The 15,007-nt window shown below is 29.3% G+C and overlaps 3 protein-coding genes across 5 annotated transcripts; all 3 read right to left on the bottom strand.

The window, feature by feature from the left end:
• Window positions 1–40: 40 nt before the first annotated feature.
• Window positions 41–2,461, bottom strand: LOC114194564 (putative BPI/LBP family protein At1g04970). Its single transcript, XM_028084887.1, has 6 exons — window positions 1,953–2,461; window positions 1,610–1,749; window positions 1,124–1,478; window positions 772–1,020; window positions 550–675; window positions 41–452 (listed from the first exon to the last, which is right to left on the bottom strand). Exons 1-6 carry the CDS (start codon window positions 2,358–2,360, stop codon window positions 249–251), a joined length of 1,482 nt encoding a protein of 493 aa, XP_027940688.1. The 5' UTR covers window positions 2,361–2,461; the 3' UTR covers window positions 41–248.
• Window positions 2,462–3,594: 1,133 nt separating this feature from the next.
• On the bottom strand, window positions 3,595–6,537 carry LOC114194565 (protein IQ-DOMAIN 1). 2 transcript variants are annotated; one of them, XM_028084888.1, is made up of 6 exons: window positions 6,066–6,537; window positions 5,659–5,943; window positions 5,317–5,523; window positions 4,788–4,901; window positions 4,214–4,591; window positions 3,595–3,871 (listed from the first exon to the last, which is right to left on the bottom strand). In XM_028084888.1, the coding sequence occupies exons 1-6, from the start codon at window positions 6,135–6,137 to the stop codon at window positions 3,758–3,760; spliced, it is 1,170 nt and encodes a 389-aa protein (XP_027940689.1). In that variant the 5' UTR covers window positions 6,138–6,537; the 3' UTR covers window positions 3,595–3,757. The 2 variants fall into 2 exon arrangements, with proteins under 2 accessions (XP_027940689.1, XP_027940690.1); XM_028084889.1 differs by having other exon boundaries at window positions 3,695–3,871; window positions 5,659–5,940; window positions 6,066–6,524.
• Window positions 6,538–13,643: 7,106 nt separating this feature from the next.
• On the bottom strand, window positions 13,644–14,442 carry LOC114195348 (heavy metal-associated isoprenylated plant protein 47-like). 2 transcript variants are annotated; one of them, XM_028085776.1, is made up of 3 exons: window positions 14,364–14,442; window positions 14,169–14,244; window positions 13,644–14,065 (listed from the first exon to the last, which is right to left on the bottom strand). In XM_028085776.1, exons 1-3 carry the CDS (start codon window positions 14,367–14,369, stop codon window positions 13,725–13,727), a joined length of 423 nt encoding a protein of 140 aa, XP_027941577.1. In that variant the 5' UTR covers window positions 14,370–14,442; the 3' UTR covers window positions 13,644–13,724. The 2 variants fall into 2 exon arrangements, with proteins under 2 accessions (XP_027941577.1, XP_027941578.1); XM_028085777.1 differs by having other exon boundaries at window positions 13,644–14,056.
• Window positions 14,443–15,007: the final 565 nt, after the last annotated feature.

Here is a 15,007-nt window from a genome sequence, read left to right as displayed (position 1 = left end):
GCATGCATAAAGAGTAGTTCCAATGTTTATTCAAGTGTGGTTTGAAAGTAAGATTTTGTATTGTATTGAAATAAACCTATATACTACTTTTTACATGATAACTGAGATGAAAACTTGTATCAATGTTTATGGCTACTTCATTTCCTAGCAATTAACAAAACCAACAGATTGCACAAGTAGAACAAAAGTATCATCTTTGATTTCTGGTTTGAAATATTTACAATCCACGAATATTAACAACACACTCTTCATCTACTGAATGAAATAGGAAAACGTTTGTTTGATTCTGTTGTAAATGCTACATCACTGCAAACTGCAAGTCTTGAAGTTGACAAGATTATCTCTGCATTTTGTAAGATGAAGCCATGAACGATGGGCAAAGGTAACCCTTTACTTAGACGTGTATTGGCATGCGGCAAGAAGACAGTTTCAATGAGAGTCCACACAACTGGCTGCAGTAGGAAAAATCACAACACATCCTTTATCAATGAGGTGTTATAAAATTAAATTTGAAGTCACTGTTATACGTCATATACAACATAAAGGCACCTGAATGAGGTACATCCGCAGGTTGCCAATTTTGCTCCATTTCAATGACATTTGAAAGTCATTCAATCTGATATCACCAACGAGGTTGTTTCCACTGATTTTGAGCACACTTGTAGCTTGAATTACCTGTGGAAACAGGATGTAATATAGCAATAATGTTCGGTCATCCTTGTACTTAATTTAATGTGATAAAGGTATTTAATTTAGTGCTAATGATCTTACCAATGATATGCATGCCACTGGTATTACTTTGTCTCCTTCTAAAACATCAATTGTCATGTCTGCAATTGTGTTGGCACCTGCTTTCTGATTTGAAATCTCCACAACTGGAGGAGAAGATAAAGATATATTCAAGTTCATGTCATGATTTGGGTATTTCTTGTACAGCTGGGGAATAATAAATCTCCATCCTGCAGTGTTCAGTAGAGACTGATCTGGTATTTGATCCACGATCCAGTGCATAAATTTTGCCTGAAGAGAGTAAGCAAGTTCTTTGATGCCAATCCAATGATACACAAAGAAGAATATTTTAAGAAAATATGATTTAATATCACAACCAAACATCTAAACTTACATCATAGTATAAGGCTGATGCAGAGTTGAAAACAGCCTCATCTAAAGTGATTCCTACCATTTTTGACGAATTTGTGCATAGAATTGGAAGTTTCAAGTTATTGTGGTAGAGGTCAAGAATAGGTAGGGAAGGATTTCTTTTAATAAACAACCCATTGGTTTCAAATCCAACAGATGAATCACTTAATAAAACATCATTCACAAAAGTTACATTCAGAGAAGTGTGGTCATCAACCGGAACTTCCTTTGGAAGAGTTTCCAAATACGAATCTAGTCTTGAAATCCCTTTTGTAAGTTTCTTGGAGATGGCATTTTCAACCGCTGAACCAATTTTCTCTTCAAAGGCATCAACTACCCTGTTAGATATGAAGCAAAATTAGAAGTCAAAAAACCATAGAATCATTTTATACCAGCAGCACAAGTTCTATAATGTTACAAAAAGATACATTCCTTTATGAACTAGAATCTAACATGGATATTTCCATACCCTTGATAAAGCCAAGATGCACCTCCATCCAATTTTATTGAAATATCTTTAACATTAGACCCGCAGTCCTTGAGTTTCAGCTTCAAAGACCCTTCTTCATTTTCCAAACCCAATGTAAGTCCTACTTCCATGCTTTTAACCTTTCCAAGCAGTATGCATTTAATTGTCAACCAATCAGAAACCATCATAGATATAACTTTCAATATAATTGTTATGAATGTCAACAAACTTAACAGGACAATCTATAATTTTACGACAGCATATAATAACTTTTAAAGTGCATTGCAACTAAATTCTCGCTATATATAAAGTTATAAACAAAAACAAAGGATCAATTTCTTACCTGAACTTCTGCTCTACCTCTGTCAGAGATCTCAACAGGCACAAGCCATGTGCTGTAAGAATAATACCAATTCATGCTCAAATCACAAGTAACCCCAGAAGCTGTAATGGAAACTCCGGTCTCCCCTGGCTTGACACGTGAGGAAGGAACATAGATATGATAAATTGTGATGTTGGAAAGCACCATGTAGACATTACCCACAAATGGGATTTTCGCAGTCTTTTCAATATTCGGCAACTGAAGTGGGATGAGTGAGGAAATTGCCTTATTCACCAGCATCTCCTTCACAAAGTCAAGGCCGTTTTGGGTAATCGACAGGGATATAAAAGCTTCGTTTTTGGGATGAAATTGAGCATACCCATGATTCAAGGAAGACGCTAGTAGAAGCAGAACAAGGAAAGGTGCCATTTTGATTTATCGTTTGCGAAAATTGGATTTGATCATCTGTTGCAAAAACAAAGATAACATAGGGAAAGCCGTACAGAGGGAGAAATCTTCCGAGGAAGACTAGAACACTGTTCATGGACTGAAATGTCTAATTTGCCCTTTCTGATTTGGAGTTCGTCTAATTGAAAATAAATAAATAAATGCTGACAAATTCTAAAAAAACTAATTTCCGATAAACTGATTCTGTTCAAAATAGTTTAGAATTATTTTGAGTTATTATATTTAAGAATTCAATTAAAAATTATTAATTAAGCTAAAATAATTTTATGATAATTTGATTCTCACGGTTCAAAATTTATATATATTACCAATACCATACTTCTTTTTTAAGTCAAACTTAAGTTTTACTGAACTTGTTTATGACCATCACATTAATCGTGTTTTCAATATATCATCACTTTGAATTGTGATTATTATTTTTTAAACACTGGTTAGTCTCCTTAACCAACCTATTTTAGCATATTTCTAATATAATGATTAGTCCCTATGAAAACTAATTTTATTTGGTTCCTGATTTGCAAGAAGTATCTTCCATGTTTTTGACATAAAAACACATAAACATAAAGGATTTGAATGGGATTAGCCTTTAATGTATACTCCTTTTTCATGAAAGGCTCCAAGAATACAAGTGATAATCACTTGTTTGCGTGCTCAAATATATATAAGAAACTATTAGCAAAATGATTAGCTATTGCTGAAGTGACTTATGAGTTATTCACAATTTTTATGCTTCTTAATTATTTGCAATTTCTCTATTCTTATCTGCGGCTGCAATAAGAATAGAGAATATTTTATTCTTATCCATTATTAGGACCATCTCATATTTAAGATTCATGATTTATTTTCTTCTAGAGGGTCAACGTTAGGGATTATCTTAGGTCTGGTGTTTATGTTGCTGTCATCTTTTGCTTTCTGATATCACCCCAACCTAATTTCATACACGTCAATCATGTGCCGTTTACTTTAGCCATGTGGGAAATGATGGAGACTTTTTTGGAGGCTTTTTTTAACCTAATCATGTGCTTAAGATATTCAAAATCTTTCTATTAAACCAACACACATTGTTTTTTACGAAACAATATACAATGTTGAATCTTAACATTGAGCATTTTCATGTCTGTTATAATAAGATAACAACTACTGTCCAACAACTAATTGTGATTGCATTATTTTACTGCTAAATAATGGATGAAACTTCGGAAAACAAATCTCAATCAGAACAACCATCTCAATCCTGCACTTGTCATTATGTACAATGTACACATAAGATTATGGAATCAAGAATCTACAAGAGAGTCCAACCACTGCTCCTCAATATAGTACCAGAAACATAATATCAGACTTTATTTTATTACAAGTTACACATTAGAAGCTTTCGAGGAGCTTAATGTAATCTCTGTCCTGCTTCCCACTTGCTTTTGTTTTTGCTTAACATCCTTACTAGCATTTCCCCAACCATCTCTCTTGCTTACCTGTGAGAGCATTAAAATCTATATTTTCAGGAGATGGTAAAGATACACAAGCAACATTCTCATGCATTCACATCATATATATCTTTGGTGATCATCACATTGTATTAGAAAGGTTAATGAATCGTTATTTTGTTTCTTGAAGTTGAAAGTATAAAGTGCTGCTATGTTAAGCAAAATTTCAGTTTATTCATCTATATCTGTTGACTTAATTGTTTACTGTCATTCCTATCTCAGTAAGGAAGGAATACAAATGAAAGTTTGTTCTTTCAAAAATCAGGAGACATAATCATGAACTTGTTATGCTTGGCTTGGATGGCATGAGAAATAATGAAAATTTCTGACCTTTGGCTCTTCATGGAATTGATAACTTGGCACTGTTTTCCTCCTTGAAACGGTTCTCCTAGCCTTGAAGTTGGACTTTGCTGTGTGGGGTTTGAAGCTAACTTTTTCTTCTTCTGAATTGATTGAATAGTTATCAAAATGAAGTGGCACCTCGTTTGAACCGCAGCTTTCCTTTTCTTCCCCAGCAGCATCTAAAAATCTTGTCATGATTGTGAATTTGTGATTACAGTTAGAAGTGTCATATTGCTTCATGGCATGGCTTTCAACTGATGAAGTCTCTGGAAGACGTGTTGCCATCCATCTCTCAAGCCAGCTCCAACTCATATTTGACTCCAAGCTGTTGTGTTTTGTTAATTTTCTCTTTGAACAGATTCTCAGCTGAAACAACAAGGATCAGTATTTTGCTGTCAGCCATGTTTGTCCTTTATCCACATTTGATTCTATGTATTGTCAATGTAATAAGAAATCACTGATTGTGCGACTTTTAAGTTAATTGTTGTACAAGTCAAACAAACTTATAATACATGGTTGCTTGTAATTGAATGATAATGTAAAATACACCAGTAGTGTTTACCTGTTGTGAGAAAGCATATGCCAGTGCTCTTTCTCTTCTGGTTGATGCCTCCATTCTACTCTGCATCCTCATTTTTGAAACATAACTACTTACAGTGCTGTCATCCCAGTCTTCCTGAAAATGCCTTGTGTTAATTTTCAGCTTAACAGAGTTTTTATTAGTTTCAAATTATGGCCAATTCAATTATGTAGAAATGTTGCTTGCTTTAGTTGTAGCTAAAATTAACATAAATGATGATTTATCATGTTAACATGTCATCTTCGTTATCCTCTTTTGTAAAGTTTTTGTTTTTTCTTTTCTTTTTCTGTAGAAGAAAAAAAAAGGATATGATATTATATTATTAGCCACTCTTTCTGTTAGTCATCTGCAGTTTAAAATATGTGGGGAAGGTGTCTTAAAATGCTAATTTTATCTAATTTCTTTGTCCTTTTCTTCTGAATTCATTCTCTTGAGCATCTTAATTTTCATTTTCTCTTTTAACCAAAACCAAAGGAGCTAGTTCACAACGCATCATTAGGTTGTGCTATACCTTTTGTTTTATTACTTGAGTTCTGGTCCTGCGCTGAATTCGGTGGCAAAGGCCCTTTTTTTCTCCTTCAACCGAGAAAACTTCAGTGGAGTTTGCAGTTTGGACTTCAACTGATGTGCCCATGGACTTTCTATCAGGACTTTCTGTTACCAAATTCAACTCCTCTTTTCCTGTTTCTGATCTGATTTCTCCATTTTGACGCCTCAACTGTAATGCAGATTATACTGATGTTAACAAGCGAGATTATACGCTATGATCAATGAATAAACAAGGTATGAATCAAGCGAATTTTTGCACAAACAACGGCTAAAGATTGATGTAAACAAAGTTTGGTGAGTTTACCAGGAAGCCTCTATATGCTGATTGAATAAGAATTGCTGCTTCTTCCTCGGTCAATGATCTGGAATCTGAATTTGGTCTTTTCTGTGTTACATTCTCCACAGTTTCTTCACTATCGGTGTCTCCTTTATCATTCAACTCTTCCAAAATGGACTGTGAAACCGTGACTTCAGTGCTCTTAACTGACGCTGAATCATTCTCTGCAAGGACCGAATTGAATTCATCGCCACACAAGTACGACCTAACAGATAACCATCTTCTATTTTCAGCACTACTTCGTTTCACCTGCTAGCATGTCATAATTCAAACCTGGTTAATGAAATATTCAATAGTTTTATTGTACATAATAAAATTAAACAAGTAGTAAACAGAAAAGAAAGAAGTTAAAGAATGGAGCTTGAGATACTGACTTTGGTTTCATGCGACCCATCAGAACGATTTTTGGAGAAGACAGTTCTTACGAATTCCCCAGTGAAGCCCATTTGAGTTTTGGAATTTCAGAAGTGAAATGTGGTTGAGTGTATTAATATGGCAATGCAGAAAGGTGGAGAAGGGTGCATTATTAGGATTGGATAAAGTATGATAAGGAAAGTGAGAGATTGTTACTTGATGAAGAATATTAAGTGTTAAATATGAATAAAGTTGGGTTATTTTAAAGGTTACAGGAAAGTGGTAGGTTTAATATGTAGGGAGAGAGCACATGTTAACTAGAAATAGGTTGATGATGATGATGATGATGATCTGTGTGTGCAGGGATTGCAGAGCTGTAAGGGTAGCTTATAAGTGAGAAAAATAATAGAAGGTGGAAAAGTTAAAGAAGGATAAAAGGGTATATGGACTTGAGTGCATGTTTTTATTGCTTTTGTATATACTTTTGGCACATGGCTTGCAGATGGTATAGGCTTTTATAAAGCTTACTTGTTACTGGGGTAATGCCTATTATTCCTTTCTGGTTACTACTTCTTCTTCTGTCCTTAGCCTCTTATTTTTATTTTATTTTATTTGTTTTTGTTACTTTACTTATTTGCCAGTGCCTTTGGGAACAGGTTAGGAAGCCTAGGATTTTTTTTTTTTTTCCATGGATTCTTCATTGTCAATTTTGTAGTGCTTTGGCAAGAGTTTGTGTTCCTTTGTTTTGAATGACCCGTTGATTATGTGTAGGAGAAATGATTTAGCTGAATCAATTTTGTGACACAGAAACAACAATAAGTTCTCTAATAACTTCACTAATTCTATTTTATGTTTGCAGGTCTTTTATATGTATTGTTTAAAAAGTGAAAGACTCAACGATTATTCATTCACCGAAATTAGAAGTTAAAATTTTGATAAATAGGAATTTTATAAAAACTTCTTTTAAAGAATGGACAAATCTGGCCATTTCTCAAGAACAATAGTTAAGGAATCAGATCTTACTACTTAAATTTAGAACCTATATGCTGATGCTCATATTTTGATAGCCATACTAATGATTTAGTAGAGATTTTTCAATGAGTTTTTAATGTACATTTGGGCCAACACAACAAACATAAACTATTTTACATTTTGCGTTAAAAAAATCAATTCTATATCACTTTATACAAAATAAATACGTAATATACCAATTTTATATATATATATATATATATATAAATATGAGTGGAAATTTTAGTTTACTATTTAAAAAGATTAAACTAGACATAAAAGTTATTTTTTAATATGAGAAATGCTAATAATTGATATTTTACAGAAGAAAATATATTTTTTCTTCTTTAAATCTTAATAGATACTTTATTTAATGATTTGATATTCAGTGTGATTGAAACCACCAACTAATGTTAGTGTAAGAGGTCATGCATGGTTGGAAGAAAAAAATGTTTAGAGAAAATCAAGGGAAGTAGTTAAAGAGTAGCCATCAGATGTGCATGGTAATTAGAGAATCATGGTTTGCTCAATAAAAAGGAAAAGGTTAGTTAGAAAACCCTACTTTTCCTTACTCTACCAAAAATAGATATGGTTTCTTTGGTGGAGCTTTTGGGAAATGGTGGTAGTTTAAGTAATAAATAATTAAAAGATTATTAAATATTTATACCTTTTTTATTATAATAATTAGTTATTTTATTAATATTTATATTCTTTATTATAATAATAAATGATGAATAAATTTACTTTACTTTTTTTTATTCTATTTAAACAATATCGTATTTTACTTATATTTTTAATTTGTTTTACTTCCTACTTTTCATAATCTAATTCACCTTAATTAAAAAAAAAATCGATTGTTTGAATAAAGAAAGTGACGTTCCCTTCATGTGGTATCACTTTCTTTCGTGTTTCTTGTTGTCCAATATTTTACTTTTACTAAATAATAGTAAAACAGTACAACATCATTTTTTTAATGAAAAAAATAGTGATTTTATTATATGCTTAAATGTAGTTTTTTGAATAAAAAATTACATGCTAGCGATTACTATTAAATGTGCTTAAATATATTTTTTGTATTTGTTCCTAAAAAAACTTATTTTGTATTTTATGTTTTCTAATATGTTATTTATATTAGCATGGTATGTCACCATATAATAAAAAAAAACACATTAACTATTATAATAAGAAAATTTTAAGGATTAATTTTTGAAAAATATTTCAATAATTAGTTAAAAGAAGCATAATGGTATAATCAAATGTAAATAAATATTTTTAAGAAGTAAATACGAATTTCAATAATAAAAAAGTGAAGAAGAAGTTTATTAGATAATTTTTATAGTTTACAATTTTTAGAGACAAAACTATATTTAAGCATTTCTTATATGATTATTTTCTTGTTTGATCATAATACATGATTTGTAAAGTTGACAATTATAGATTTAAATAAATAACAAACTTATGCTTAATTTTACACTTAATAAGGACATCAATGAACCGAGTTTATGTTTTATAAATTAGCATCGGTGTGTATAATAATAATAATAATAATAATAATAATAATAATAATAAAATTGATTTAGTAAGTTGCAATTGTGATCAATGAATCGCTTTTATGCTTAAAGTTCTTCTATTATGTTTTTTTTTTCTTTTTTTTAGTTTAATTTTTTATATGGAAATATTTATTAAATCTCCCATTAATAACTTAAACTAAATAAAAAACTTCAAGAGTATATTTACTGGACATTGAAAGTAATAAGAAGACGCGAAGGATATAAATTATAGGCTAATCCAAGTAGTTAGGGAGATACAGTCTCATAAAATAACATTTTGACTAATTAAAAATTATCAAGATAAGTTATAAATAAAGAGATGATGAAATTAATCTAGTTAATATAATTTAATTCAACTGATTGAAGAGAGTGCGTGAGTAATTATTATAAACTTTCTCTCACATGTTTCGAATTCTTACTAATAATAAAAAATCCAAAAGTATTTCCTATAACTCGGAAGTAGTAAAGAAAACTCAATAATAAGCAAGAGTAAACAAAACCGACGTAAAAGACAAAATTAGGATTCAAACACAAATTCCATGTAGAATAACAAACTACAACTCAGTCTTCATTGATACCTCCATTTCCAAAGAAGACAAAGTTGAAGTAAAATGCAACTTAAAAGAAACAATATGCAACAAAACAAAACAAAAGCACACCTATAAAGGATGAAGTTTTTGGATCTTTCAATTGCGAGGGAGGTGCTACATGTTGTGAATTATATTTATTTATGAAAAAATTATAAATAATTATTATTACAATTTTTAAGACTATAAGAAAATTTCTAAATAGTAATTAATTTACAAAACTAAATATTATTGGTTACTAAAATAGTCACTATTATGAATAAAAAATTATAATTGATCACTAAATTTGGTCTTTAAAATTAACTATCATGGTTTTGGCTATCAGATTACTAAAAATTAACTACCTAAATTTTGATTACCAAAATGAATTAGTCTTTAATTAATTACTGACAATTTAGTAATCAATTATAATTTTTATTTATAATATTAATTATTTTAATATCTAATAATTTTTAATTTTGTAATTAGTATTTAAATTTATCACTATAGTGACTAATTATTTTTTGTTTCTAAAATATGTTTCTTAATAAATTTTTTTGTAGTGTATATAGTATATAATTACTTACAAATTTTTAATTTATTTAAATAAATTTGTTGAATTCAACAATTACTACTAAAATTTTTCATATTTCATCGTTTATTTTTGTAATTATAAAATTTTGCAAGATTTTTTTTTCAATTTTTCTAAGAGTTTTAACTAATATGTAATTTTTTCGTGGATAATTATATCTTACCAAATTATAAAATTTTTAAATATTTTTTACAAAATTTCTTGTAAAAATATTTTATGCAAAATATTTTGTAAAAAATTGGTAGCAATTTTTTGTGAATCATTTTTCACAACAAAATTTTGTAAGTATTTTATAAAAAAATAAAACAAAATTGGTATAAATATATGCTTTTTTATAAGGGAAGATGTTGAATACATGCATCTACCCTCAAACAAATCATATAGAACTTAATGCATGTTTGTTTGAAATTCAGGCGATTGCCGATGATATAACCAGTAAATATGTTCCGCCTCATGTGAACATATTTTATTGTTTAGGAAGAATTACACTTACTTGTTTTTTAGTCTAAGTAGCAACAAGATTTGCTATGACTTTTTATTGTCGCCCAACCGTTACTGAAGCTTTTGCTTCTGTTTAATATATAATGACTGAAACTAATTTTGGTTGGTTAATCCGATCAGTTCATTAATGGTCGACAAGTATGATGATCTTAATGTTTGTTTTTCAGTTTGGGAATTCAAATCCAAATTTACTTTACATAGAAAGTCATAAATAATATTTGATAAATTTTTATTATGTTTTATTGAACTCCAAACTAAGATTATTTTCAAATCAAAATTATAAAACTTTTCTGTTGAATGAAACTGCATTCCAAACACATAAGAATATATGTACATACGCTATAATTTATAAGAGCGAAAGGTATTAAACAATATTAATAGAAGTAGAATTTTTTGGGGAAATAATTGATAATTTATAGACACGTGTTCGAAATGATTACTTCTGAGCACATGCATGTGGGCAACACATTGGTGAGCCCTGCAATATGTTGTGCCAAATAAGGGATATGGTTGGAATTAATATTACTATATTTAGATTTTTAATTGCAAAATATTAAAGTTACGAAGAACATGAACATGTGCACTCCACCAAAGACCGTGGACTTTCTACCTCTTTTTCCTTTGAGGGTTAGTACCAACATCACGTAACGTGATTAAGTGCTTTAAACAAGTTTTTCTTTTTTCTTATAAAGTTTATTTCATTTTGCTTTTCTTATATATATCTTTTTGAAGTTTTACGAAAAATGTTTGTGAGAAAATGTATGATATGTGGTAGCAAGAAGTAGTTCACCTGAAAATTGTTAGAGAGAATGTGAATTTTTCTCTGCCGTTTTTGTGTTTGGTTATATATATATATATATATATATATATATATTACAAAACATATAAAAAGTCAAAATGGAAAGATGATAGGGAATATATATATATATATATATATATATATATATATATATATTCCTATCATCTTTCCATTTTGACTTTTTATATGTTTTGTACAAGCTTGTCTTAGCTTATAAATAATCTTTGTTGAAAATAATAAAAACATAGTCACACAAATATGAATGAACATTACAACTATAAATTAATATTATTCTCCATCCCAATTTCACATTCCATGACATTAATACAAAATTAATGAAGCACTTTCTTCTTTGAGTTGACTTCATAATATTTTCAACTTCATTTCATCTATTAATTTTACAAAGTCAATGAAAAATAAAGCTCCTTATTAATTTCATAGAATCCACCCCAAAAACTAGCAAAAAAATGCAGAAAAAAATCATAAAAATAAGGCAAATTTAAAAAAAAAAAGTATATATATATATATATATATTGATTTTGTTTGTTTTAATTGTTATTATTTTTGTGGTATATTAAATGTATTAATATTGGGGTATTTAATCTTTTACAAATTGTGTTGTTTACTTTTTAAGAAGTCCTTACTTCAAGTGTTATGATGCTATGATTTTTTTATATATAAAAATTAAAGTGTGAGTATTAATATTTATTGTATTCAAACTATTTTGTTGGACCGATCGAAAAGATTAATCAATTTTTATTAGTTCATTAATACGTATATTTTAATTTATAATTCAAGAAAACATAAATTTAATTTACAAATATCGTTGTACACGAACTATTAAATTATTTTTTAATCCAAAGACTCATATATTATTAATTTTTAGTATCTATTTTTTTAATACTATAAAATTTAATTTAGCTGACAAAATATATATCTGGTGTGCTAATTGGATAACTTTTTAATCACATAAAGAAACATAAAATAAATTTTATGAAAAAATCTCATATATTGTCAAAATTTAGATGTAAAAAAGGTTTTCTCTATTGTAATATGTATCGTTTTTTATCTCTTTATTTTGTGTCATATATTATTAACCAATATAGAAAAATATAGAAAGTCCTCACATCTTGCAACCTAGAATTTATAATTAATTGAACTTTTTGAAACATTTATTTATACAACATTTTTTTTTTGGCACCATAGATATTAATTCCATTAGTATGTGTAGGTACCTTTCGCAAATTCTTAAAGTTCTACGGGCCCGTCAATAGAGGTGGCTGAGTAAAATATTTTTCTCTTTCTTAAATAGAGATATATAACCTTAATATCAATGTACAAAATATTGATTGCCATTTTAAAAAACAATAAAAAAATGTTCCTATAATATTTTCATATTCGTGTTATAAATATGAAAGAAATATTTTTTTTTCCACCCAATGAAGTGTTGTTGATAGTGATAAAAGTTTGAGAGAAATTGACAGGTTCCAGGAAATTTCTGCGAAGCAACTACGAAGAAAGAACCCTAATATCATACATGACATAGACTTGCCTTATCCTGAATTTCACGTGAATTCCACGTGATTTATTAACCAGTTTACGCCTTTGTATAGATGGTCAATGCATTTGTACGCGTATTTGACTCGATACATTATTACTAGAAAAATAGATAGAATTATTAGTGACAAAAACCAGACACTGAACAGACCATCGAAGAAACAACCTTGTACAAAAAAACCTCATGAGTGCCGCAGACACAAAACTTGATTGCAACTATTGTTGGAACAAAAACACCTAGACCAGTGCTAGTGTGTGTAACTGCTATACTTTGTCGTCGCACCGTATAGATATGGAATTTTTTTTTTTGGACAAATTTCACAAAGTTTTCATAAATAAAATTAAAATAAATTATTTTTTTTTAATTTTTTAATCAAAATAAAGTAATAAAGTAGTATCTCTTTTATTTAAATACGTAATTTTTCATTTGTATTGTTGAATAGATATATAGAAGATATTTCCATCTGCACAGACCAAACCTCACTACAATTACTGAATTACTGAATTTTCAAGCAAAAAAAGAGTCTATAAGTGGAAGAAAAGCCTTAACCTTTGTGGTAAAGTCAGAAATCCAAATTTTATCAAGTCCAACGTGTCTCAACATTTGCAGACTAACCGTTTATTCTTCAATGTATTATGGGTTCCCTTTTATGGAAAGTCATCAAAAGTTTTCTCCATGGAATTAATCATAAGAATGAATGATAAGGGATAATAATATTTTAACCCATATTTTTTATTCACTTTTAACTCATAACTTCAATTATCATTAGATCATCACATCATATTATTTAAAAGAATCAAAATAGATGATCTAATGATCATTAAAAGAGTGGATTAAAAGTAGATGAAAAAAGTGGATTAAACTATCTTTATCCTAAGAACAAACCCCTGAGAGGTAACTTTCTTAAACTTTTTATAACCAAAAGATGTCATTATTGGAAAGAACAAGAACACACCATTTATATATATATATATATATATATATATATATATATATATATATATATTAAAAATTACCATAGATACTATGTCTAACCAAAGAAAATGTCATTGTTTTGTGTTTAACATATCTATACCCAGCCATCTCTTATAGGTAAATTAACTCAGACAACGGTGCAGCTATTGGTGTCGGAATCATAAACCACGTAACTACGCATGGGAGAAGGTGGAAGAAAGCTGGTACATAATGGACAACGTTGAAGATAGGTTGTGCAAATTGGACAAGGTGGTGATGAATTTTCCTTTGGCGTGGCTTCTTCATCCTCTTCTTCTTCTTCTTCATCTTCTTCTTCGTCTTCTTCCATATCTTCCACACTTATTAGCGTGGTATAGAAGTTCTTTCTCAGTTGATTGGTTAATTTAACAGCATCGACTCCATCTCCGGTAACCACCACTTGGTCTCTGTTTTCGCCTTCTAAGGATAGTGAACGAACTCCTGCATGTACTAGCTAGTTTTGAATTAATTACACCACTCATCAAGCATAAACTAAGAGTTAATTAGCGAAATCAAAATTGTTTAACAACTTAACACACGTATATGAACCTACCTTGAGATTTCGCAGCGACTGTTAGGACTTTTCTTCTGCCTTTTTCACTCTCCACTTGCACCTTTATGACTATTCTCTGCTACGCCATATTGAAGCGTTCGAAGAACACACATATATGAAGTTATTTTCAAATAAATAAAATAGCTAGCATGTTATATTAATTGACTATAGAGTAATCATTGGAAGTGATCTCACCTTCATATTTGGTTATTGATGATATGAGAAAAACTTTAGCTTTCTGTTGTTGGAGCTAGATTCGTGGGTGATATTGTTCAAGTTTTAATTTCTTTGTTATGTGCATATGATATTTATATCAATAGGTTGAGTGCGTGACAGACATTTCGACCCCATTCTGCACGTCATGTAAATTGTTTGATCAACAAATTAATTTTATTTAAAAATAGTGACTCTTCCAATATGAGTTCATATTATACAAAAATTAAAATATATTACAAAACCTTAATTTAATTTACTGAAATTTATTTTAACATTTTTAAAATTATAATTGTTAATAGATTAATTGGACCTAGTTCTCTTTGGACGGCAAGCTAAATAGATAGAATTAAAATTAATTTATTTCAATTTAGATAATTATTTTTTTTTAACATGAACCCACCATTTTACATAGCAAACCTATTTTTGCAAATTCTATGATATTGCATCCTAACTTACCTAAATTGATACGTACTTTTTGTGTGGAAATGATGATTAAGAAATTAAAACTAATTAATCTTAAAATTTAACCTAGTTTGCTAACATAATTCTCGTATAAAACATTAAAAAAAATCTCGTAAGGACTCCGAACGTCGAAGAAAGAAATATGAAATTCTGTTTACCGT

The sequence above is a fragment of the Vigna unguiculata genome, chromosome 8 (genome assembly GCF_004118075.2).
Source record: "Vigna unguiculata cultivar IT97K-499-35 chromosome 8, ASM411807v1, whole genome shotgun sequence".
In the NCBI taxonomy this organism is placed as follows: Eukaryota; Viridiplantae; Streptophyta; class Magnoliopsida; order Fabales; family Fabaceae; genus Vigna; species Vigna unguiculata.
This window is presented reverse-complemented; position numbering and strand designations above follow the sequence as displayed.